This window comes from Epargyreus clarus, unplaced genomic scaffold, assembly GCF_041222505.1.
Source record: "Epargyreus clarus isolate Ecla_fem2 unplaced genomic scaffold, WU_Ecla_fem_2.2 ptg000007l, whole genome shotgun sequence".
In the NCBI taxonomy this organism is placed as follows: domain Eukaryota; kingdom Metazoa; phylum Arthropoda; class Insecta; order Lepidoptera; family Hesperiidae; genus Epargyreus; species Epargyreus clarus.
The window spans coordinates 21,714,590-21,741,755 of record NW_027332215.1 but is presented as its reverse complement, the minus strand read 5'-3'; the positions used below and the strand labels follow the sequence as shown (position 1 = coordinate 21,741,755).

The 27,166-nt window shown below is 35.9% G+C and overlaps 1 protein-coding gene and 1 non-coding gene across 2 annotated transcripts in view; both read left to right on the top strand.

Annotated features, from left to right (window-relative positions):
• The first annotated feature begins 332 nt into the window (after window positions 1–332).
• Window positions 333–27,166, top strand: part of LOC140743144 (uncharacterized) — a 33,786-nt gene continuing 6,952 nt past the window's right edge. The window contains exon 1 of the mRNA XM_073074202.1: window positions 333–1,089. Within this exon, the coding sequence (XP_072930303.1) occupies window positions 369–1,089 (721 nt within the window). The 5' untranslated portion in view covers window positions 333–368. The remainder of the gene's footprint in view (window positions 1,090–27,166) is intronic.
• On the top strand, window positions 13,333–13,404 carry TRNAN-GUU (transfer RNA asparagine (anticodon GUU)). The gene has a single exon. It is a non-coding gene; the product is annotated as a tRNA-Asn (tRNA).

Below are 27,166 nucleotides of genomic sequence, written 5' to 3'. Positions count from 1 at the left end.
CTGTAATTAAAGTTAAACCGTAATTTAAGATTACAGATATTAATTTATAAAAAAATAATAAGAAATCATAAATCGGTCTTACAATCAATATTCACAAAAAGATACTTGTTAATAGTTAATTTCTGAAACTAAAAAATATTTAAAAGTAAAATTTGAACCTTGTTTAAAGGAAAGTAACAGTAGAAAAGCTCTGAAACATTTTCCGAGTGTCGGCTTGCCAATAAGCATGTTTTACGTTAAGTCTTGCGTGGGAGTGACGCGGCGGGGGGGCGGCGGCGGGGCGCGGCCTGGGGCGGCGCGGGCGCAGCGCGCGGCGGTGGGCGGCGCGCACTGTTCTCCGGCACGCGGCACGACGCGCACGCGCACCCATGAAGACCGAGGATCAAACCACGGAGGAGGCGGCGCGCCGGGCGCCCGCCACGCGCCGACAGGAAAAACCACCCTACTCCTACATCACCCTCATCGTCATGGCCATCAGACACTCCCCGAACAAGAGGCTCACGCTCAGCGAAATATACGCGTTCCTCCAGCAGCAGTTCCCCTTCTTCCGCAGTTCGTACCAGGGCTGGAAGAATTCAGTGCGACACAACCTTAGCCTGAACGAGTGCTTTATTAAGCTTCCAAAGGGTCTGGGCAGGCCGGGGAAGGGCCACTACTGGACGATCGACCCGTCGTCCGAATTCATGTTCGAGGAGGGCTCGCACCGACGAAGACCGCGAGGTTTCCGACGCAAGTGTCAGGCTCTCAAGTCCCAGTTTGGAAGCGGAGGGTATCTGTGCGCCGGCGGCGTAGGGCCGCTGCCGCCGTCGCAGGCGACGGGCTACGAGTTGGCCGGCGGCGGTGGCGCAGGCTCCAGTGGCGGGCCGTCCATAGACTACGGCGCGTGTGCCTACTCGCACTCCGGCTCCAGTCAGCAGCTGGCCTACGGCGGAGAGTATTGCGGCTACGGCGGCATGGGCGAACGCGAGTGGCCGCTGGCGTACAGCGCGGTGGACGCTGCGTATCGCCCGCCACCCTCCGCTTCGCCGCCGCGCCACGAGCTCTCAGACCTCATCCCCAATTACCAGTATGCTGTCACCAATGATCATGGTAAGTTTTTCAATTTTATCCTGAACACTCTTAAAGTATCAAATCCAAAAATTATTACTCGATGATTTTTCACGATAAATTAAACTTATAAGTAGGAGGTGTGATTGGTTACTCTTTTCAAATTGGTAGGTAATTTAGTTAAAGACGTTACCTATAGATTTACTCTGATTAATGTAAATATCTATACAAATTTGGACTCACATGTAGGCCCATCACGAAGAACGTAGGTCAATCTACCGTATGCCGACCTACCGTAGAATGTACCTACTTGTCTAAAATTTCCGAGCACATATTATTCAATAATAAGATACGTAAACAAATCGTAGCTTTAAACAATCTAGGCTCTAAAATCAAATAGACTTCTACGAACTCTTATCTGGTAGGTTCAAATAGGTGCCGCGTGTGATGCGCGAGTTAAATGAATTGCATAATAAGGTCCATCCGTCAATGCGTTACGAATGGCATTGAATTATCTACTTATAATACTCGGATCATCTCCGCACTATTCTGTTCACGCACTCCTGCGCATCAATGTTTGATATTTACCTAATAAACATTGATTTATTTCGAGATCGCATGTTACCTTTGACTCATTTTGACTACTTTTGACTCATAACAGCAGTTCCTCCGCTGTGGTCTCGTTTGAAGAGTGTGGTAAGGGAGACATACTTTTCCAAGGCGTTCATACTTAGTCCTCGGGGTAGCGGCGCATCTGTGGCCGACCTTAGATAGGAATTGGCTGATTAAAAGCTGACGTAGGCCAATAATCCAATTTTTATTATATTAGGTAGAGTTATTATCACAAGGATAATAACTCTACCTAATATAATAAAAATCTTATTTCTATTAAACTTAACAGGGTTCACAATACTCACATATATAGATAAGCAGATATATACGTATAAAATAAAAAAAATAAGTCATTTAAAATTTTGGAAAATTTATCAATAAATTCTCTTACAAATTTATTACAGTCATAAAGAACATTATTTTAACCACATAGTTAGGTTTGGTTACCTAGGGTAATTGTTTTATTAAATTTTGAGCCAACATTATTTTTGATTTTGTTACAATTAATTAATTATACGAATACGCAGTAGGTCGCCGTTTCGTACGTTAGTGTTCTCCGCACATATTGCGATGATACATAATAGGTACATATAGTCCTACATATACGGTTATTTTTGTATTATAAAGTGGTGGTAGGTGGTATCTATACAACTTTGAAAGTGAATTTGATTTTTTGACTTTACGAATTAAATTTTTGCCTATCTAAGAATCGAACCAACAAATGTGTGAGTAGTGATGTAGTGACTCTATGTAAGTAAAACCATCCTAAATATCAATAAGATATACTCATTTTACTTGTGAAATATTAACTTAACTACTAGTTCACAAACAGAACTCTCTCATAGATGTCGCGTGCATTGAAGCATGAATCCGTGGGAGGTATGAGCAACATCGTGCACTAGGATGACATAAAATGAAGAGTATGAAATGTTTTCTAGTACAGAAAAACTATTTTCGATAAAAGTTCGAGTTAGTTGGTAATAAAAATATTAAATAGAGAAAAATAGGAAATATTTTAATTAAAAATTAGATATGTGAATACAAAATGATTTACTTTAAGTGATTACTTTAATAAAGCATTTTCATTTAAATACAAACTACCTGAAACCCTTGAAGCTTCACACAATTTGATTTTTTACTTGACTAATTGAAGGTTTATTGAAGTAACAACTGAAAATGCAGTCCAAGTGGTATATAATGTGTTTTTTAAACATTGTAATTTTTATAAAAAAGTAATATTTTTTATATTAGCCCTTAAAGGTAATTTAAAGTGAAGTGCATTACCACCAGTAAGAACAAGCGACTGAGCAATGACATCCTGAAATTAAACTAAATAATTGTAGATAATAGATGTAGGGGGTTATTTATTATATTAACTGAAAAATATTTACAATTATAATCAAACTTACAGAAAATTAAAAGAAATAAATTAAACTATAAATATAAAATAACTTATTTACAAAATTTACATATATACAAAAATGAAAAACAAAAATATAAAAACAAAAACACTACCATAAAAAATTGTCACCATCACTGTCTTTGGGCAAGGTTCCCAAGACGCTGGCAGCATTTCCTCTCTGAATTGCTATAGCAATCCTTTGAGCGAAATGTATGCCAGCTCTCGGGTCCCCAGAGAATTGATAGATTGCCTTTTATCTACTTTAAAGTCCACAGCTACGCATCGTATGTATTTTTGAAGAGTTATTGAAGTATTTCAATGGCGATGGACCCATATTTTATAGATTACTTAATCTACGAAGTATCTAAATCTCATCAACTTATCATATAATAGGTTGGCAATTAAGCCCCCGTCGTTTATTGCAGGTTTTATTTTCAATAAAAATTATAACTTAATCATGCATTTTCTTATGATTAAAATCTCTGTCTATGATTCAATATAGTTCAGTATCTCTTTAACAGAATCACTCGGTTTCAAAAAGTGATTTCCACCAAATTCCACTATTGAACGAAATTAGAATTATATTATTACTAGCTGACCCGCCAAACGTTGTGTTGCCATATAAATAAAAAAATGTTAAGGGTGAACAACCCTTATCACTTAGGGGTATGAAAAATAGATAGTAGCCGATTCTCAGACCTACTGAATGTGCATATAAAATTTGGTGAAAATCTATACAGCCATTTCGGAGGAATACGGTAACTAACATTGTGACACGAGATTTTTATATATAAGATAGTAGCAATAAACCGGATACGGAGACAAAAAATGTCATCCATGAGATATTACCGATGGTTAATATGTCGTTCTGACATAATTATAGATATGTTAGACGTTAATTAACTTGAAATGGTGTAATTGTTAAGGAAGGTGGTTGTTTGAAGGTGGTAGAACCCTTTGTGGTTCGACTCCGGCGGCACCACCGCCACACCTATTTCTGCCTAATAACAGCAGTGTCAGGCGCTGCTGTGTTCCGGCTTGAAGGGTGTGGTAAGACTTTTCCGAGGCGTTCCAGCTTAGTCCTCAGGGGTAGCGGCGCATCTGTGACCAACCTCAGGTAGGAATATCTAATTCGATCTGGGGTTGATTACAGATGTCCATGGGCGGCAGTAGCCACTTACCATCAGGTGGACCTCAAACTCGTCTGCTACTCCTATATTTAAAAAAAAAAAACTTGTTAAATATGTTCTTGTAACTAAAAAAATACAAGGCCGTGTTACAATTTATTCACGTCGAAGTAAAAAATTCCATACAGTAGATAAGCAGAAAACTTAAATTTAGTTTACAATATCTACCAAAATAGCAATAATGACATTGTTTATTAAAACAAATATTTTATATAGCAGATAATATTGATTAAGAGGTACACGTGATTATTGATTAAAGCATCATGTGACATAACTTGTATATACAAAATAATTTCAGTCATTATATCTTTCACATTTTTTGAAATGAGTGAACTATCAATGAACCTTAGCTACTGGTTTCCATGTGTCATTATCAAGTAATCTTGAGTGGTAAAAAAGAGCCAATAACTCTCTCTGGATAGCCACTTGACGTGGAATGTGTCGACTGTCATCATCGCCCTCATAACGAGAATCTGGTTTGCGTCACCACTCAAGTGCCTGGAGCAGTGCGCCTGCCGAAATATTACTGATAAATAAGCCACAAGTACGTGAAGTGGCGAAGGAGAACTAACAACAAACAGAAGCCATTTTTTAGCACGGTGTCACCCAAAAATTGGGAAAACAGTCAAAAGAATCACAGAATAAAAATACACTTCCATAGGTACCTCAGCATTACACGACAGGTTGACAAAAAGTAATTCTTTGTTTTTATAAAATGTTGCGATAACATAGTGTTCAATAAGACTGCGATAACAAAATGTTAAATAAGAATTGTGCTTGCATAATTTTAATAATTTTCCGTTACTTATTAGAACAATAATTTAAACTTAAAGAATATTATGCACGCGCAATTATAGCCGATACAATCGAGGGTTCCAAGGTTCCAATCCCAGGCACTCACCTCTGATTTTTCAAAGTTATGTGCGTATTAGAAATTAATTATCACTTGCTTAAACGGCGAAGGAAAAAATCGTGAGGAAACCTGCATACCTGAGAAATCTTAAAAAAAATGTTTTCAAAGGTATGTGTAGTCTACCAATACGCACTTGGCCAGCGCGGTGGACTATGGCCTAATCCTTCTCACTCTGAGAAGAAACCCGTGCCCAGTAGTGAGATATTAATGGGTTGATGATGATGATGATGATGATGATGATATTGTTTTCTTATGCGATACTGAAACGTAAAAACAGAAGTTATATTTGACTAAAATATTCTTAACATTTTTTAAAATGCACTTGCTAGCGATAAGATGTTAAGGACGTTCTACGTATATTTGAGATGTCCAGTATTGAAAAAAACGTATGTATTCATATCAATAGGCCTATCTTCTGTCTAAATTGTTGTACATGTCGGCGATATCCCACTACCGCACTTTATTAATAAACTGAACGAAACTACTTTAATATGAGAATCACTTTTATTCACTTTTATTTACAATTCGGGCAGAGTAACGGCTTACACGACTGATTAAATGCGAATGAATCACGCTCTACCAGCGCGTGGACTTAAATACTACTCGAGTGACAAACAGCGTAAGAACTACCCTCTCACATCACTTGTTTTGTTATAACAAGCGACGTGATTCACAATAAATTTAACTATTAATAAAATAACATTATATTTAAAATATTGTTTTAAAAATACGAGAATAAATATTTTAATATTATTATAATTCATATAATTTATTTGGTATGACTAACAAAGTGTTTTGAAGTACTACCAGAAGTCGTCCATATTTTAATCTAAATATTAATTCCACATTGACAATCAAAATTAACATGATAATAATTAATATTACATATTATAAAAGGTCTCGCCGCCCATACGGCCATACTGACTCAGCGCGCTCTCTGCGCAATTCTGGTGTTACAAAAATAAACCCACAATAAATATAACATAGTTATCAAATGCCTCACCGCCCATAAACATAGTTATCAAATGCCTCGCCGCCCATACGGTCATACTGATTCAAGCGCGCTCTCGGCGCTTATTACAAATGAAATAAAAATAATAAATTTCTTTTGTGAACTTAAAATAAAGAGAATCAATAACAATAAAACATTTTACATGTAAAACAAAAATATAACATTTCCTTGAACATAAAAAAATAAAAAACATTTTAAACTAAAAACAAAAATAAAACATTTCTTTGAACATATACAGAGAGAAAACAAAATAATAAAAACATTTTAAACTAAAAATAACAATAAAACATTTCTTTCAACATAAATATTTGTAAACTTAAATTAGAGATAAGATAAACAGTATTGCAATATGGTACCAGTAAGCCCCAGTATCCAAATCAAACCAACCATAACAACCATCACCCATATTGGGATCAAGCTGATAATAACCGGCATCACCCATCCTGGGATCTAGCCAACACACAAATCTGGCATCACCCATCCTGGGATCTAGCCTCCAAGACCGGGAAAAGGAAACGCATGGTGATCAGCCAGCGTTATGGGAAAGGAAATGTGGAAACATAGGCATCACCCATCCTGGGATCTAGCCCCCAAGACCGGGAAAAGGAAACGCATGGTGATCGGCCAGCGTTATGGGAAAGGAAATGCGGAAAGGAAATAAATAAAGCGTAGTTACAAATTGTTTCAAAGTTCTCATTTACCCAGTGCCCATACGGCTCCACGTGTGCAAATTTGCATCTTTTTTTTTTTAAAGAAAATAATTTGTTACAAAAATTGAAATGAAGGTTCAGCGGTCCAAATTGTGGCGTTGTGGCACCCAAGGACCACGCGCACCCCGACCACTCACTTGTAGCAGGTATCGACAAACCGCCCCTATGTCTGTCCAGCTAGTGCCATCTCATACTTAGCGCACTCAAACCAACCCTCCACTGGCCATCCGCGGCATGGCCATCGTGATAAGTCAAACGTCCTCGTGTGTTGTTCCTGTAAGACAGAAAAACAAACGGCGAATATTAGAATTTCCGCTCGGCCAATCCTGACTAACTCGTGTTAAGGTTATTCGTCACGCTAAAACTAAAAGACTAATGATGAATAGTTTATTTCAAATCACATGAATCTCTCAACGCACAATACAACCGTACTCAATTTCGACCTCTTTTACATTACTATCACTTTTCTAATTAAACAAAATTTTACACAAAATCGATCGGTCGCATTGTCTGTATAAGATTCCAAATTTTCTACAACACCATTTAAACAAAAGAATTAGTCCCTTAACATTAAACTCAAACGCGTAAAATAAATTCCAACGAACTATTATTAATATATATATATATATTTTTTTTTTTTTTTATAAACTAAGAGCTTAGCTGACCAATTCCTTCTAATTACTAAAATTACTTAGACCAAATACATCAAATAATTAGAGACATTTAACCACTACATGTGATTGATGGATAACCCAGTAACGTCTCGTTACTTTTTATTAACGCAAATCCACTTACATGAATACACATAGTTTCTACTGAAACTAGACCTCCGCCATAGCTGCCTGCCCACCGCATAATACGGCTACACGACAACCTCTGGTACAGTCCGATCAAAGTGCTTACTCAAGTTCTTAAGTCATTATTGTAACTACTTTAAATACATTTAGTCAGCTTAGCACCAATTACCCCGTAATATACCCTATTTGTATATAGAAAAACAAAATGACAGAAGTCTGGAAGTTCATCAAGGACATTAAAACCCAAATTTTAAATGTTCTAACCTAAATCACCTTCACCTTGCTCAATACAACACACCGTTAAATTCAAACACGAGCGCCACTGAACGCTACGGTATCATATCTTCGCTGAACCCATATCACAAACACATCTATTGAGCCTTTACCGAAGACAACTCTATTCGCTTCATCAGAAAAAGAAATGAGGGACCTTATGAATCGGCTTGAGAGTACAAGCTTGGACTTTGGCCTTTTGATAAACAGGAGCAAAACTAAAATTATGATGATCGACCGTTCTGAGTCACTACAACGAACAAATCTGCTCAGCGACTTCGAAATCGTCAAGGAATTTCAATACCTGGGGTCAGTCATTAATGTTAAAGGAAACTGCGAAACTGAGATACGACGCCGCATCGGTATGGCTAAAACGGCAATGAACCAACTTACCAGAGTCTGGAAGGACGGGAATATTACTAAGCGTACAAAAGTTCACTTAGTTCGTACGCTCGTCTTTTCCATATTCCTCTACGCATCGGAATCTTGGACGCTGAAAGTAGTAGACAGACAAAGAGTGGACGCATTTGAGATGTGGTGCTGGCGGCGAATGCTAAGAATCCCGTGGACAGCCTTCCGGACCAACGCATCCATCTTAAAAGAATTACACCTAGAGCATTCCCAACGTCTCTCCAGCATTTGCCTGCACCGCATACTTAAATACTTCGGTCATATAGCCCAAAGAAATAATGACAACCTAGAAAAGCTACTGGTGACAGGCAAGGTGGAGCGCAAAAGACCCAGAGGGCGCAGCCCAAAACGATGGTCAGACCAGGTATCGGACCATCTAAAGATACCGGTCAGCGAGGCGATACACCAGGCCACTAATCGCAATCTCTGGAAAGACGCTATAAAGCAAAGAAGTCACGATCCTCAGCATTGGGGGACCGACTATAGAGAGAGAGAGAGAGAGAGAGAGTCCATTGAGCAACGTGTAGACTATTAAAATTGCATTAATACGACAAACTTCAGAAAATTTTCACAAGAAATAATGAGTGTACCCGCAAAAATCTTAAAAATTCGTAATTTGTAAGTAAATTCTTTCCCAACAGTGGTCATATTCTTGTAGCCAAATTCTTAACAAACCGTCAAGTATCTCAATTTTTAAAGCATAAAGTCACTTACCGAAAAGGCTCTTACTAACTCACCGCCTTGGTTTTACCAAAGTCAAAAGTATCCTGCCTTATAGCGACCCGTAATATTGACCACCTTCCGGTACGTTTGCGGTCAACACAAGCCCAGTGTCGTTGCAATACACCCAATAAGCAGCTATAGTAGATTCTTATCCTGTGAACACTCAAACATTAGGTGAACATTATAAAATTACGAGATAGAAATAAATTGAAACAATAAACCATCCAAGTGATTATAAGTATCAAAATGGCAACGTGTCGCCCGTATGAAATAAACGGTCATACTAGACCAGAGTCCACCCCAAAATTGCACTGCTCCATACGCTCAGTCCCGCTATAATCAAAGCATCCAACGGCTGTCATACGCTTTACCAACGGCGTGGCTTCCTAAGGCTTCGTTTAAAGCAATCCCAGGAAAATCACCAAACACGCGCGCCAAATGTGCGCGCCATTGCCCCAAACCAATAAACGTCACCATTGATCTCCATCATGACCATGTGGACACGTAGGTCCATCCCACCGCTGCTGTCGGCGATATCCCACTACCGCACTTTATTAATAAACTGAACGAAACTACTTTAATATGAGAATCACTTTTATTCACTTTTATTTACAATTCGGGCAGAGTAACGGCTTACACGACTGATTAAATGCGAATGAATCACGCTCTACCAGCGCGTGGACTTAAATACTACTCGAGTGACAAACAGCGTAAGAACTACCCTCTCACATCACTTGTTTTGTTATAACAAGCGACGTGATTCACAATAAATTTAACTATTAATAAAATAACATTATATTTAAAATATTGTTTTAAAAATACGAGAATAAATATTTTAATATTATTATAATTCATATAATTTATTTGGTATGACTAACAAAGTGTTTTGAAGTACTACCAGAAGTCGTCCATATTTTAATCTAAATATTAATTCCACATTGACAATCAAAATTAACATGATAATAATTAATATTACATATTATAAAAGGTCTCGCCGCCCATATACACTTAGGCCCATTAATAATCAATCTATAATAGGCAGAAAATGTCAAATTTCGATCGTTTTATTAAATTAAATATTGGATAAATTGATTCTTAATAACGGATGCTCAAGCAACCTTTCCAAAAAGCTTAGCCCTATCACAGTATCACACAAAATAATGCTCATATTGTTATCTTGAACCGAATATTGATGTATGTATGAGGATGTTGGCATTAATACCATTAATTTAAAAATAATTATAAGCTTTTCGAATTTGGGCTTATCTTCTGAGTTAAACAAACAACAGGTAACGTAGAACTCCGTAGAAGCAATGCCACCAGGAATGCAGATTTTCGAAGCACTGTAGTAAAACGTCCGAAAAATATATCCAATTACACAATCCAGCGAGAAAAGTCCACTCTGACCCCTTCCACCTTTGCGCAGATTTTAAACGCTGCCTATAAAGAGTAAATCCTTGCATTGTTCATTACATCTTGATGGTGGTAGAACCCTTTGTGGTTCGACTCCGGCGGCACCACCGCCACAACTATTTCTGCCTTATAACGGCAGTGTATATAACTTCTAATAGATAGGTAAAATCTACATATTTTTTGCAGTCTACCCTCATGCTCATTATTTATGAATGTAATTTATCTTAAGTTCTCATTTAAGTGAATTGTAACCAATTCTTTTGAGAATAAATGATCTTTAACCATACTTCTATAATAGCAAAAAGCAAAACTTTTAGAATTTTTTCAATTAAAATAAAATCTAATCTTCTTAAACAAGGATTAGGCAGCATTAGGCAACGTGTCAGGCCAGTATATTAATTTTAATTAGTCACATTTTCATTCTCCATCATAATTAAATTATAATAGAAATATCTATTTTTTATATAATATAGGAGTAGCAGACGAGCATTTAGTCCACCTGATGGTAAGTGGCTACTGCCGCCCATGGACATCTGTATACAACCCCAGATAGGATTAGATATTCCTACCTGAGGTCAGCCACAGATGCGCTGCTACCCCTGAGGACTAAGCTGGAATGCCTCGGAAAAGTCTGTCTCCCTTACCACACCCTTCAAACCGGAACACAGCAGCGCCTAACACTGCTGTTATTAGGTAGAAATAGGTGTGGCGGTGGTGCCGCCAGAATCGAACCACAAAGGGTTCTACCATCTTCATTTCCCCGTTGATAATTACAGTCCTGATAATTAAAATGGTTGACTAATAAATAAATGTTGTTGTTGACGTTGATGTTGACTGTTGAAATTCTAAGGGTATATTATTGATTGTTATTATATTATTGATTGTTAATTTCGACATAATTGCATTCGTCTTAATCTAAATATCGGTTACCTTTAATACTTTATTATTAATCCTAACATGATATTTAAGTTTTGACATGTGTAACACCTGTAAAGGTAGCATTTAATTGAACTGTACGAGTATGTATTGTTATTGACCTATTGTACTAAATGCTTTACACAATAAAATAAATAAATAAATAAATAAATATTTTCATCACAATACCTTTTAAATTATTTTATGTTAATAAAAGTCTATTTCATAGTAAGTAGCAATCTAGCGGGAAACTATATAAACAGAAAGAAGGATATTATATTGTTTACAGAATAAATAAAGAAATAATCTGTTATTGAATCTTTTATTATAATCAGACTTTCAGGAATAATCAGCGTACACTATACTGTATCGAAAGCACCGCACACCTTTCAATTACAATATCAAGTTCGCTGTACGGGTGGCGTAGCACCTCTACAATCAACTGTATCCGTTTCATATCACGCTGCAGCAGTGCAGAATTGCTAAGTTCCGGTACGAACAGTATTGTATGACAACTAACGTATAAAAGTCAAGGCGTTCTAATTTGCTACTCACGGGTGGCAAAGGGTGATAAGCTTTAGCAAGACAATCATTATGATCATCATCATTACAGAACGATCATTATATTCTCACACATATTTATTATAGTACTAGCAGTTCCCGCGATTTCTTCCGTGTTTAAAAAATGTTACATGACGTACCTACATGTAACGAAATTCTACTATACTGCACATATGAACAGCAAAACATATCTTCAGTCATCATTTAAAATCTTGAACAGAACTACTCGTAAGTAGTCGCTCACAATAGCACGTTCTATCTCATATGCCGAAAATGAGACCACGGATATTGGATACTGTACATACATCCATCCATTCACACAAACTTTTGCCTTTATAGTATTTAGAATAGAGTTGAATTAGTATCACGTAGCATGTTGGCTGAGGCGAAGTGGTTTCATAAAATCTATACCTCCGATTAAACTATAGTCTGATTCATAATTAGGTGTCCAAAATGTAAACAAAGGTGTTGACCTATCAAGAAAATACGTTAGAAATGGTAGTTCCTTATTTTTGTCGATATTAAAGTAATACAACTATAATAAAAAAATAATCTAAATAAATTTAGATTAATTCACATTTTCTAATATTTATATCACCTCAATTTCGTTCCATACAGTAATAATAATTAAAAAAAAAGTTTATGGTAGAAAATTAAAATGTGATAATGGTAACACAATCGGAATCCAAGACATTTCTTGTGCTGTCATTTTTAAGTTTCGTAACTGATATTATTCATTTTCGTGATTGTGATCGAACTCTAATGTTTTCTCGTTTACATAACGCGTTTGTTAAATCGTGTATATTTGTTAAACTTTCGTTTTTTGTTGAGTTTGTTAAAGTTTTTGTTTCTTGTTAATTTTGACAGTGACATTTCTTTGTTTACATTTAGACACCTAATTATGAATCAGACTATAATTTTTATTATTATTTTTAATTTTCTGTAAATTTAATTATAATTGTAAATATTTTTCAGTTAATAAAACTAATTTTTCGTATAGACATGTATTTTGAAATACTTATTACAAATATTCCAAGGAATCTATCCACAAATTTCATTTGCAAAGTCAAATTTAAATACTTCATTTTGTGACAATAAGTAAGCCAGCTTTAAATTTTACAATTTAGCGTAAAACATTGTATTTTTCCGGTAGTGATGATACGAGTATGTTTTTGTACTATGAAGTATTGTTTAGGGTCTAAGATTAATAAACCTTATACACAAAACACTGATGGTACCGGCACCGTCGAACAAGAATATAGAACTAAATAGGTAAATAGACAATCGATATTTAACAGACAATTAGAAGAGTGTTAACTATAGGAACTGTAGGATTTTTTCGCCCTTAACAAGCAAGCTCTCGTGGCGCAGTGGTAGCGCGCTCGACTGTTAGTCTGAGAGGCGGTGGTTCGAACCCACCCGGGAGCGTATACTGGAAGTCGACCTTTTTACTTTTTACATATTTTCAAATATTTCTTTTCTGAATTTGTTCTTCATAAATTTTTGATACTTTCCGTTTTTAATATGTTCTAACCTTATTTTTGTATTTTTTTTTCATTATACTTATATTTCGGTCTTTATATCTGTATTGTGTATAACCATACAATATTTTACCATCAATGCCAATGTGTAGAATTAATATTTTAACGAAAATTTTATATTGACTTCACACGACTTTATGAACATTTTTAGAACTCTCAGACGTGTACTGTAGGTTGCCTGACGATGATTTCGTTTGCTGTTGCAACAAGTGATAATTTTAACACGCTCATAACTGAAAACGGAGGGAGGAGGATTTGATCCTCGGACCCCACGATTGAGAGGTTAAGTTTCAACCACTAGGCTATGGTTGCCTGCACTGTCATTGATGTTACGTAATGTTGCAAAGGAGAATGCCCATTTGGTCATACAAAAAATGCCTGAAATTTACAAAAATATATTTTGTCCCAAATTATAGTACAAACTAAAAGAAATCCATTACAATCAAAATATTTAGTAATAAAACTAGGGAACCGTCAGTTCTTACCCGCTTTTGTTTAACTTGTACCAAATATAAAAAAGTTGATATAATGCTTATTTATTGGAATTAGTGCAATGATATGCTATGTTTATTATTACTATTATTAAAACGTAGTGGTTATTTTTTATGTACTGCTTACAAAATATTGTTTCAGGTTTTTCCAGGTGAATAAATTATGTATATTCTTGTGACTTCTTAAATAATTATTTAAATTTTATGCGGAAAGAAGCACACGTTGGTTGTAGGTACTTGTACTTGATATCAATTATTATGATTTTTTTATAAATTTTATTTAAAAATGCAAAATTACTTTAGCAAGCACCTCGCACTTTTAGAACAGATTAATTCTAGATTTCTAGTCAATCATTTTATTAATATATTTAGAATTATATTTTATTTTTTAGTTAAAATTGTATCAAAGTAAAATATACTCTCCTGTTTAGTTATCTTTAAGCCGCGTAAAATAATGCATAATGTATATCTAAATGAAAATATATTTTATGTTAATCGTATTCTAAAAAAACCATGAGAAACTTTTAGTCTTAAGATATCCAAACTTCTTTCGGCAAAGATATGATACCAGGCGCGTAGAACGACAAGGAGGTGCACACATGCCACTGCCCACACTACAGTTTAGTACTAGGGGAAGGCAACCCCCCACACGTGCCGTATTAATAAAAACACAACACATCGCCGACGCCCCCGCAAAAATAGAGCAAAATATAGCGTGTATCCATGAGGGTGGGTTACCCGGGAAAATATTGTTCTTTAGATTTCAAGGTTGGAAACTTGCACAGGACAACTGCATTTACCGATTTAATATAATATGTAGGTAATTGATATACAAATATTGTTATAATTTATGTTATGAAATATAAAAATAAAATCAATATATATTTCTGTAAAAAATGTTTTCTGTTTAAAACTCTTCTTTTTACATTTTTACCGATAAATAATATCTACGTTTGTACTCAAAATCTACTTAAATACTTGTAGTATTATACTCTCTTAAACAATCACATAACACAATAGTGCAATGAAATAGGTTTGTTATGTATTCACATATATGTGTGTAAATAATTATGTCCATATACTTCAAAATGTTACCAGTTTGCACAATAGAGAAATGTCTTTAAATTTTCTGTTTGGAGGCCTTCTATTAACTCTACGCCAAGAAATATATCCATCCATGAAATATTGATAAGTAGGTAACAGATAATTTTCTAAATTTTATTGTGGCGGATAGCTTAACAAATAAAAAAGTGTTTATCAGACAAAAGAGGGTCCCCCACCGAACCGTAGTCCCAATACAGTGTAGTATTTGAGACGTAATTTTTAAATATCACTAGCTGACCCGGCGAAAGTTGTGTTGCCATATAAATAAAAAAATATTAAAAGTGAACAACCCTTATTACTTAGGGGTATGAAAAATAGATAGTAGCCGATTCTCAGACCTACTGAATATGCATATAAAATTTGGTGAAAATCGGTAACGCCGTTTCGGAGGAGTACGGTAACTAACATTGTGACACGAGAATTTTATATAATATAAGATTAAATCTTTATAGACTCGAGGCTTCGCCGATTTTGAACTCTAACCGTAAAGTTTGAAGCAATTGAATAATTCGCGTGGATTTTCATAAATATGACTAATGATATTATCAGACATAATAAACGTCTAATATGAGTCATATTATAACGATCTTCGGTTTGTGTGGATACCGACTGACTTACACACGAAGATACTATCTTAGTCCTCAGGACTAGTAAGGCATCTTTGATCAGCTTTAGATAGATCTTTTTCTATACGGAGTTGGTCACAAATGTTCATGCACAGAACTAACCATCAGGTGGATTCTAAGATCGTTTGGTAGGCAATTTTATTTTAAACAATAAGCAAGCATGTTGCAAAAGCTCTTCTGTGAAATCATTGATAGTACAAAGGTAGAAACCATTAATTAACTCTTATCAATCTTAATAGCACGTAATTGTGTCATGAAATGTATGTCTCATACTTTGTTATACAAACCTTCTCTCTGATCGTCGCCGGCGTGTCAGTATCTCATATTACCTTTGATAATGTTATGCATCGTTGCTTAGATAAGCCTTAGCCTACTACGGTGCCAGCAGAATAGCTACTTTTCATAATCATCAATCCATTATTGGCCCACTGCTGGGCACGGGTCTCGTCTCAGAATTAGAAGGATTAGGTCATAGTCCACCACGCTGGCCAAGCATGTAGACTTCACATACCTTTGATTGTTTTTTTACATAAGTCTCTCAGTGTTTCCCTTTACCGTTTAAACAAGTGATAATTTTGAAAAATCAGAGGTTGGGATTTGAACCTCGGTCCCCTCAATCCAGAGCCCGAGTTTCTTAACCACTAGGCTATCACTGCTATTTTAGCTACTTTAGCTGTGGTGATTCGCACACGAGCGGTCTAAGAAGGGGGAGTGAAACGGAAGTGACGGTCCGCCTCTCGCCTCTGGTCCTGGGGGCGCCAAACACAGTAGCTAACCCTTCCGAACTAAAAAGCAATGGTTGAAATGTTCATAAAGACGAAGAAATCTCTGAAATGTCTATTTAAACACTGAAATATGTATTTGTCAGATAAAAATGTCTATAACACAATTGTAAAAGTTTGTTAAACTTTTACAAACACATCCTATCTGGGGTTGATCTGATATCCATGGGCGGCAGTAGCCATTTACCATCAGACGGACTGCAAGCTCGTCTGTTACTCCTGTATTATAAAAAAAACAGCGATGACAACGTGATGCAGCACATTTCGACGGCCCGCTGCGTTGTCGCGGTGTCAATGTCACGCGGTCGCGGTCGAGGTGACAATGTTGTCAGCGGTGCACGGTGTGGAGCGCTTGATCGCTGCATCTAGCGTCCGAAAAACTAAGTCCTCATTCGTGGATACTAAAAACAGCTCGTCTGTTAGAGACCTTAAATAATATTCCTTATCGTTAATACTATAAGCGGACAAAAACAACTTTATCGGATGTAATGTCATTTTTTAAGTTTGTTTACATTCCACCTATAATTTCTGTCTGATTAGTTCGTGACATTTTCAACTTAAAACTCAAATTTCAAACTCAGGAATTAAAAAAGTAATTACTACATAAATACGATTACATAATTTTTTATATAAATATATAATAATAATTTACAGTTAATTACAGTTAAAATAATTTAGGTGAACTCACCTGGTGATTTTCTCCTTGGACACACATAAAAATGAGTAGGTAGCAAACACGTCAATAACAAGAACAAACTAAATTAGTTCTTTAGATATTTATTTACATGGAAATCCAAATGGGTCAGTCAGATCTGTTGATCAGTGTATGTTCACTGTAGGTGGTTCCTTTGTGGTCGATTAAAAAGAGCTTCCGTGTTGCGGGTGACAAGATTAGGAGCTCGAACCGCCCGGCCAGCGGCCTCGGGAAGGACAGTGGTATGTGTGGTCGCATTACGTCGTGCACACGAGACGGAGTGGCGAGCGTTATGCTCACCTGGGCGGAGCCCGACGGGGCAACGCGCTTAGAGGACTCCGGTTGCGTTCCTTTGGAGATCCCGGAGTCTTTTACGCAGCGCCGAGGACGCCACCGGGGGGGTTTTAGTGTGGTAAGAATCCTACATAACCCCGTGTCGGTCCCACGGCATACCTTATGCTGTGGGACCGACACGTTTTGAATGGTTTTCCCCCGTAAACAAAAAAAAAAACTGGTTCCTTTGCACACGCATTTGTGCAGCACTGTTAAGTCGTGTTTCGGTTTGAAGGGTGTGGTAAGGAGTAATTCTTAACTAAGGCGTTCCAAATTATCTCTGGGGCATCTGTGGCCGACCTCAGGTAGATGTTTTACTGTATCTGAGATTGATTACACATTCCTATTGACGGCAGCAGTCACTCACCATTATGGTATTTATGCTCCGTTTCCTACGTCTAATAAAACTTGTGCAATCTTATCAACATAATTTACTTAACGTATATTTACTTCTACTCGTAGTTTAAAATTCGATTGTGTCATATTGAATATTTCTTAGCATTTCATTATTTCTATTGTTTATTAACCCCCCAAACCCCTACGTTCCACTATTTCTAATGTTTATTATGTTTCCAATCCGTACAATCATACAACATTTATAAAATTTATTTCTATATTTAGGTATCGGTTAAATACATGATTAAATACTCCTCGGACCTCTCGCAGAGCACGCTATACTTTTTAGAAACACTACGTCAATTAACTATAAATATTTTATTTTTAACGTTACTTCAAAGCAACTACTTAATCCCCTGAGTTGTGTTCTTACTTAAGCTCTTCAGATTTTCATTGCTCTTTGTAAACCTTTATAGCATTTCAAATACGAAACCGCTATATTCAAGTAATATTGTGAATCAGCGGGCGTAGTATATAGTATAGCTACGTTAAAACGTTTGGCGATGTAACAGCGAAGTCGAGTACATAGCGGCCCAATAAATCGTCGGAACGGGCCGGATAAACGGTTTATGACCTCCCATGTGCATCGGTCCGTTTCTCAGAAGCTGCACTCCTCGATCGTAAAAGTTGTGGTAACATGTGCAGCGCCTGCATTCAAAGATCGAAGCATTCGAGCAAATTAGGAACTAACACCGCAGCCCGACTTTGCACAGGTGATTCTGGCGCACCTAACATTTCATCCACATAATCTTTCTAACTCTGCACAGTTATGTTTTTTTTATATATTGCAGTACCAAACGAGCATGCGGTTTACTTGGTGAATTGGTGCTGTGGCTCGTGGATATCAGTAATCAACCCTAGATAAGATTAGATTACTACCTAAGGTCAGCCACAGATGCGTTGCTTCTCCTGAATACTTAGCACTGCTCTTGTTACACACCAATAAATGTAGTTATGATGCCTCCGGAGTCGAACTACAAAAGGTTCTACTTCCCTCAAAAACTGTGTAAGACTCACTTCATACTGACTGTCTTCATTGTTTACAAGTGGATCAAACTTTGGTTTCACTCTTTTTATAATCTCGTGATACACAAAATCGCAAATTACAATTATCTAGAAGGCGTGCGTCTTAATGACCAATTTTGGTCCTACGACGCACAAATCATCCTGATGTCGAAATCAACTCCACATTCACAGAAAGATCATAAAATAAGAAGTGAAAGCGTATATTCCTATTAAAATAAATTACAGTTTAAAAACTAAAAACCATACTTTTCTAAATCGTCGGTAAATAAGATCACGTTTCTCAGGCCAGGTCAGGGACAAAATAATTAAAATCCGATACTTTATAACTGATAAGTAATTGTTCAAAATTTTGAATTTAAAATAATAATTCACAGTGGATAAAAATCGAGTTTATAGATTAAATTACATACCCAACCACATATACATACCTACATAGCTGCATACGTACAGGACAAGTTAACCAAATCATGGTAAAAAGCTGTACTCAGTTAGCCTATCCAGTAAGTATTCGTATTGTATTCTTGATTCTCACAAAACTTTCATCACAGTATGGTATGATTTATAATTTACGTCTACAATTGGACGTAGTTATGCAAAATAGATCCAACCACAAAAACTAGCTTTTGAGAAAATAGGTCTTTAGTAAAAGTTAAATTGCTTAATTTATCGTTGGTACATATCACTGATATCTGTATATTTCAAAAGAAAGAATGCAGCTTGAATATTTTTTGCATATACGGAAGTTTCCAAAATAATGTTTATTTACATAATAACTAAATAAGGATATAATTATTTACAATATTATAATAACTTAAACTAAATAAAAACAAAACAAATATAAATATCTACAGTAATCAAAAAATAACTAAAATTATAAAAAATAAAATAAATGAGCCAGATCGCTGCCCCGCGGTAGTGTACCCAAGACACTAGCAGCGTTACCTCATATCGTTGTATTGCCAAACTTATTTGTTGACTGAGGTAAGCTCCAGCTCTTGGGTCACCAGAGGTCTCAATCAAGCGCGAAGACAATTCTTTATAAAATTGCTTCGCTTCTGGTCCCCACGATCCCATCGTCTCAACTGCAATGGGCATAAATATACAATTCTGTGAAATAGCTCCACAGCCTCCGCAGATTCGGCCGCCGCACCAGCACGCATCTACTAAAAGAAAACGGTTTTTTGTGGGTTGGACCCATTTTGCATAACTACGTCCAATTATCGGCTGTCGAGTTTCAACCGTTTCAAAAATCTGACAAACATTATATACGGGAATATCACCTTTTCACTCTAACCACTGTCACACACACACTGATAAAACATACACTTAACAAATTAGCATTATAAGTAATAACATAAAAACTTTATAAATCTACGGGATTCAGGTTGCTGTAGAAATGAGGGTGTTTAAATTCCACTATTAATATATTGACGGTACATACATCTATGAAAATATTATGTATATAAGAAAACAAACTGATATATTTGAAAACCACTCTAACTTTAATACTAGAAATAGAAATAAATTAGCAATTCCTAAACATAGATTATGTACGGTGGCTAGATCTTTCATGGGTCACTGTATTCGCTACTACAATAAAGTACCTACCCGATCACATTTTGAATCTGACAAAAAAAAAAGTTCAAACATGTCGTGAAACAAACGCTATGTAAAAAAGCGTACTATAAACTATGTGATTATTTGACTTACAAAACGGTGTGGTCTGAAGTAGTTTCAGCTATATATACATACCATTAGGTTAAGTTTAACATTGTAAAAAACATTTTTTTAAAAGATGTGTGTTATGGAGTTTCTTTCGCCGCTTCTTCTCCATAACGAAACACCTTGTGAAATGGTGATAGTTGTATTGACATTCAAAAAGTGCTCTGTAAAGAACCTATTTTGAATAAAAAAAAATTGATTAGGGTAAAGCCGTACTTGAGTCACTATCAAACTTCAAAGATACCTCTTTAATAATACGAATTCCATATGAGTTTTATAAAGAAAAGATTCTTATAGGTTTAGGTGTAATACAGGATGAAAGATCGCGAATCTGGCACGACAATCTTGTTTCATTCCATGCACTGGTTATATTCACGCTTAGTATTCCTACAATTCCTTCGAGCGGTCAGTTTTAAGACACAGAACATAATGGCTCATAAATTAAATACAAGATTGGTAACGGCCACACGCGTTCACATTGGTGTTCTTATATCAATAACACCGCTCTCATAAATTCACGATTTATCTTTGTAGTTGTTAATATTGAATGAGACGATATTATGAACGGTACAGGTGGTGGAACCATTCTGTAGTTCGATTGTAACACCGCTACACCTATTTCTGGCTCGTAGAGTCTGTAGCGCCGGTACTTGTAATGTTTGAAGAATGTTAGACTTACTTGAGACATTGAGCTAAGGAATGAAAGAATAAAGTAGTGATGGCCTATTGGTTTGAAACTCACACTCTCAGTCCAGGTGTCCGAGTTTTGAGGTTCGGCCTCAGTTTTGAAAGTTATTTGCGTACAAAAAAAATTTTATCGCTTGCTTAAAAAGTGAAGAAAAATAACTCTATACGCATGAGTTTTATTTTTTTAAAGTAGGTTAAACTCCTAACTTTAATCTACTTTAAAAAAATAAAACTCTTATCATAATAAGTAAGGTTAACTTAAGGGTGTGTGAAATCTACCAATCCGCTCTTGTTGCGCGCAGTGGCTATAGCCTAAAACTTCAATTAACAGTAGGTCAGTGATGGGTTGAAGGAGACGACGCTTAGAGACATTTTAAGTACCTAGAACTGTTCTATTAATTTGCAGTTCACATAGGTATACTTATTGCCGCCGCCTATTAAAGTCTGTGAAAAATTTTAAACAGGGTAGAGTCATGTCTAAGGTCAACCACATTCGTTTTACTAGTCAAGAAAGCTAAGTGTGAAGCCTATGTACAAGTATTTCAGCCTCACCACCCCTTTCAAATAAGAACAGGGACTCGTTTGAATTTTCTAGCGCTCACAAATAATAATATTTTATGGTTGAAATATCTTTAACATTTTGCAACTAAAGTATTTAGTGTTAACTATACATAAGTATTTTACTTTGAATATAAAACGCAAGGCACACGGCTACATTCAGCACTGAATTAAAACTTTCAAACAAACGTCAGTTACGCTAAATCAAAAAATGCTCATAAACGGAGCACCTATAGGCGAGCATAAACAAAATATCAAGGTTGTCTTTCTTAAAAATGGTTCTCGATTTTTTCATTAAAGCAAACGCGCGTCGGCGTGCTCCGACGACGTTATTCTCGAAATACCTATTGCATTTATAAAGATCAAACGCTGGAACAAACGGGCGTCGGTGTAAACAGATCATACTCGTACATACTCATACGTGTAGAGCGAGTGCTCGCCGAACGCACGTCGGTGATACCAGCTACGAGATTTCTCCTTAAATTCAGGAAAAAATAAAGGTTCGCAAGAATTTAAGACACAAAAAAATTGTGGCTTAAATTCTTGCGAACCTTTAGGGGTTTTTCAAAATTTATACATTACTTTCCCAATCAATTAACTGAAATTATAGAAAAGGATAGAGCTGATTGAATAGTTTTGCCTCTTCTAGATGCGGTTCTTCCTCTAACTTAGACTTTTTTCCTTTTAAATTTAATAAGTTAAATTTGAAGTTATGGTTGCGAAGTTATGTTTTTTTAATATAGTCCTAGTTACTCTAGTTGTAGGGGTAAACATTTTTAGTAGTTGGTAACCCTGCACAACGCAACTAATGCCATTATCTCTGCGTAAACTGAAACACATCACCGCTCCGACTAAAGTTTTATATTTTTACGACGCTTTTCTGTCCGTTTCGTGTAATGGGAACTAAAAGGGTGCGAGGCTGTGTATGTCTTTAATTAGACGGACACATTTTTGGACGGAGTTTCCAGGGTTACATTATCGCTAGCTTTTTGCACGCGGCTTTACTTGTAAATAGTGTTGCAAATTATGTTTAAAACATTTTATACAATAGCCTCAACTTCAAGGTATGGTTTTGTTTTACCTAGCTTATATATTGTAACAAGCTAGAACAACAGTTAAAACCTATTTTTTTCTTCATTAATAGACTATATTTGTTTTTGTTTTGTTAGCTATATAGTGTCTACTGGGCAAACTTCACCATAAATAGATGTTAATATTCATCTTTATAAAGTAGCTATTGAATTTATTTATATTTACCAATTAAAACGTCTTAATTTTTTCTACAATAAGTAAATTCTGAAGGTAGAAATTCGACTGTATGAAACACTCAATGATAACTAGTCGTTTATGATTCGCAAACCACGGCTTCTGAAAAGCTACTGAAAGAAAATTACTTTAATCATCATACATATTTGTTCAAATCCTTAGCAAGTAAGTATACGATAACTGTATGTAGATAACTATGACCCATTCAAAGCTAATTTAGTATTTACAGCTCTACAAACTCTCTCTACTTTTCTAAACTCTACAAAGCTCTACTAAGGTAATTCATATCTACACAAAAGTTTAATAGCTCGATAGGTATATCAATGGCAATGGATTTGGAGCTTGGACCTGAGATTTGATCCTTGATTATCACGGATACTGTTATAATACGCTCACTGAAAATTAACTGTTTTGTAATAAAAATGTGGATTTTGTCAAAAGAACTAACTAGTTTTTTTTCTTTTTATAATATAGAAGTAACAGACGAGCATGCAGTCCACCTGATGGTAAGTGGCTACTGCCGCCCATGGACATCTGTGATCAACCCCAGATAGGGTTAGATATTCCTACCTGAGGTCGGTGACAGATGCGCCGCTACCTCTGAGGACTAAGCTGGAACGCCTCGGAAAAGTATGTCTCCCTTACCACACCCTTCAAAACGGAACACAGCAGCGCTTAACACTGCTGTTATTAGGCAGAAATAGGTGTGGCGGTGGTGCCGCCGGAGTCGAACCACAAAGGGTTCTACCACCTTCAAAAGTAACGTATAGTGTTAACTGACCATATGACGCCAAACTACTAGCCCGCTCTGAAGTTGTTGCGAGCAGGTATATTCATACAATTTGGCGACGCGATTCTATATTTAGAGCGGACTAGCAATTTTACGCGGACTGTACCTAGTATCTGTAATGCTAGTGCAAAAGCACTTTGTAGTGCTAGATACAAATCTATCATAGATCACCTACATCTACAGACATTAAACGTCTCAGACGCGGGCCGTGGAATGACAGACAAAATAATATTTTTCAGCAATATTTTGAAGAGTACGACTAGTTTCTTCGCATCTGAATTACTATAGACATAAACATCTAAATACACATTTCTTATGTGAATCCTTGTATGCCACGGCATGTGCCTGACACAGTCTATGGATGTAAATGAACCCACATAGGTTGGCAAAAATCTAATTTATCTAACATTCATAATATTAAGACACACGGAAGGAAATATACACAAATCCACACTACCTCAGTCACCAGCTAAACAACTAAAGTTAATAGATAGACGCATATGCAATTGTTTCCTCTGCCACTGTTTAGTCTAGGTGTCCGCAGACCGCTATTTCAATACTACACTGTCTATTATATAGAGCTACGCATACCATTCACTCGTTCAGTTTTCTGTTTTCATCTGTCATCAATATAGTTACCTTTTTAGAGCTCCTTACCCAAACAATATATACTAAAAATAAAAAAATCTTGGATATAAATCGGGGTCGCCGTACAAGAAACCGCTCTTAATCTTTCACTGTTTTCTACTTTAACTTTTGAACCCTAAGAGATAGATATTTCATATGCATTAACTTTTATCTATACTAATATTATAAAGAGGAAAACTTTGTTTGTTTGTTTGATTGTAATGAATAGGCTCAAAAACTACTGGACCGATTTTAAAAATTCTTTCACCATTCGAAAGCTACATTATCCACGAGTAACTTAGGCTATATTTTATATGAAATATATTTGAGGCAGTACAAAGTTTGCCGGGTCAGGTAGTAGCTGATATAATAAAAGATCTGTACTAGAATTTAAAAAATAATGAAAATTTCCTGGTAGGTGTAGGTACGGAACCCTTCGTGAGTGAATTCAACTCGTACTTTGCTAATTATTTATGTAGAAATGGCAAACGAGCATGCAGTCCACCTGATAGTAAATGGTTATTGCTCAAGGTATCTTCTACTTTATACTTTTACTCAGGACAATACGATCACAGTGTATCCTCTGAACATCACTATAAGAATATTTTCTTGTTTCATACTTTTAAGAGCACTATTGCGTCAAATCGTAAGGGAAACATTATTTGTCGAGGCATTCTAGCTCAGTTTTCAGAGATACCGATTCATTTGTAGCCGACCTCTGGTAGAAATCTAATCTTATCTGGATTATCTGGATTACATGGCATTATACACTTACCGTTAGGTGAACTTCATGACCGTCTGCTAGTACGAGTATATTTAAAAAAAACGAATTTAACATTTCTTTTTATATAGGTATAATACATAGGTACTTCACCGTACTTTATAAATTCCAGTCACATTCACGCCACTTTATTTTACTTTTAGTTATTAGCCGCTTTTTTGTACCATAAGTTTACTAATACGATGCCACTATCATTAAACGTTAGAAATATTCCGTGGAGCTAATATTTCGTTTAGCTACCATCAAACCGCAGTAAAAATATATTCCTCCAATACAAATCGGTACCGATTTAGTCAGCACCATTCTTCGCTTCTTAAAAATAGATTTTGTAATTGACACTGCTATCGATGCATTTGAGGCGCCGTGTGCGGTCTCGGTATCCCCACAAACGGGCCACAGCATGTTCTTGCATTGTAATACATTTAACATGACTGAAATCGTGCCCCGACTACTGTAAACATTTAAACAAACGACAAAAAAGAAAACAACGGCCGCACCGCCGGAACAGATAAAAAATATTCACCCTTCCACGCAACCCTTGACTTGACCCTGTGTTTACGTTACGTTTTTTACAATGTTTTTTGACATGGTAACTCTAAGCCAAATCGTAAAAATGGGCCAATTTTTTTGAAACATATGGTTCTGGTTGTACCTTATTTTTTTTATGTTTTAGCTATTTTTATGATGAATTGCCGGAATAATTTAATTAGTGTTGTTGATGTTATCGTTTATGAACATTAAAAAAATCACCACATCTTTTGAAGGAAGTACAAGCAATGTGAAAGAAAGATCTTCGAGTGGCGTCCACGTTTAGGTGAAAACAATGTAGTGCCCTTAGTATGAGTTTTAAAAAAAATACTGTTTTGGTATTTGTTTACGTATTTGCCCATACATTCCCAATCGGCGCCCCTAGCGGATTGTATCAGAACTGATCGCTCGGTCGCTTCCCGTGTGAACCACCAGATAGTGAAATTGTGAAACATTACAATATATCCACTTCTTATTTATAAATCCTATTACCAAAGCATTGTTATGAAGACGTGGACTCCTATAAGTGCCCATATATATCTATGTATAACTATATGTATCCTTAAGTGCCTGAATATATAAACAATATTATATTAACATAATAATATATACCTATAACTCCTACAAGTTATAATTAATGTTCATAAAATAATTTTGTTTTGTTGCTTAAAATCTACTGATCTTAAAATTACAAGACATTCTCCCTAAATTGGGATCTTACCTAATTTCATATCTAACCCGCACACAATAGCAGTTATATAACTTTTATTCGAGGTCTCTATATATCTACAATTATGTATAAATGCTAAACAAGGCAGTTAGACATATTATTTGGTGTCTAAAGGAATAGTATAATGTATTGTTATGCTGTATTTTTAACATCACATACCTCTATGAAAACATAATTTTACTCATACCATTGATTGAGGAAATAAAAAGTAGATTTGTTTTTAATTATTTCTGCTTTATTTAGGGTGGATCGAAGGCGCAATACCAGATAATCTCCGAATCTTTATCCCGTTAAAGACCTGAACAAATGTTCTTCTGAAGGTATTTTAATCAGGTACCAAATTCAATTGATAACGAACAACGCGAATTTGTATTAAAATAATTTCTGTAAAATATACAAAGGTTTCTGAAAAATATACACTATATTTCACACGTCAAAATTTTGGTGAAAAAATTCGTAGCCCCTTTTATTGTAAGACCTTTTTGTATTTTACTCGACGTAGCGTCTG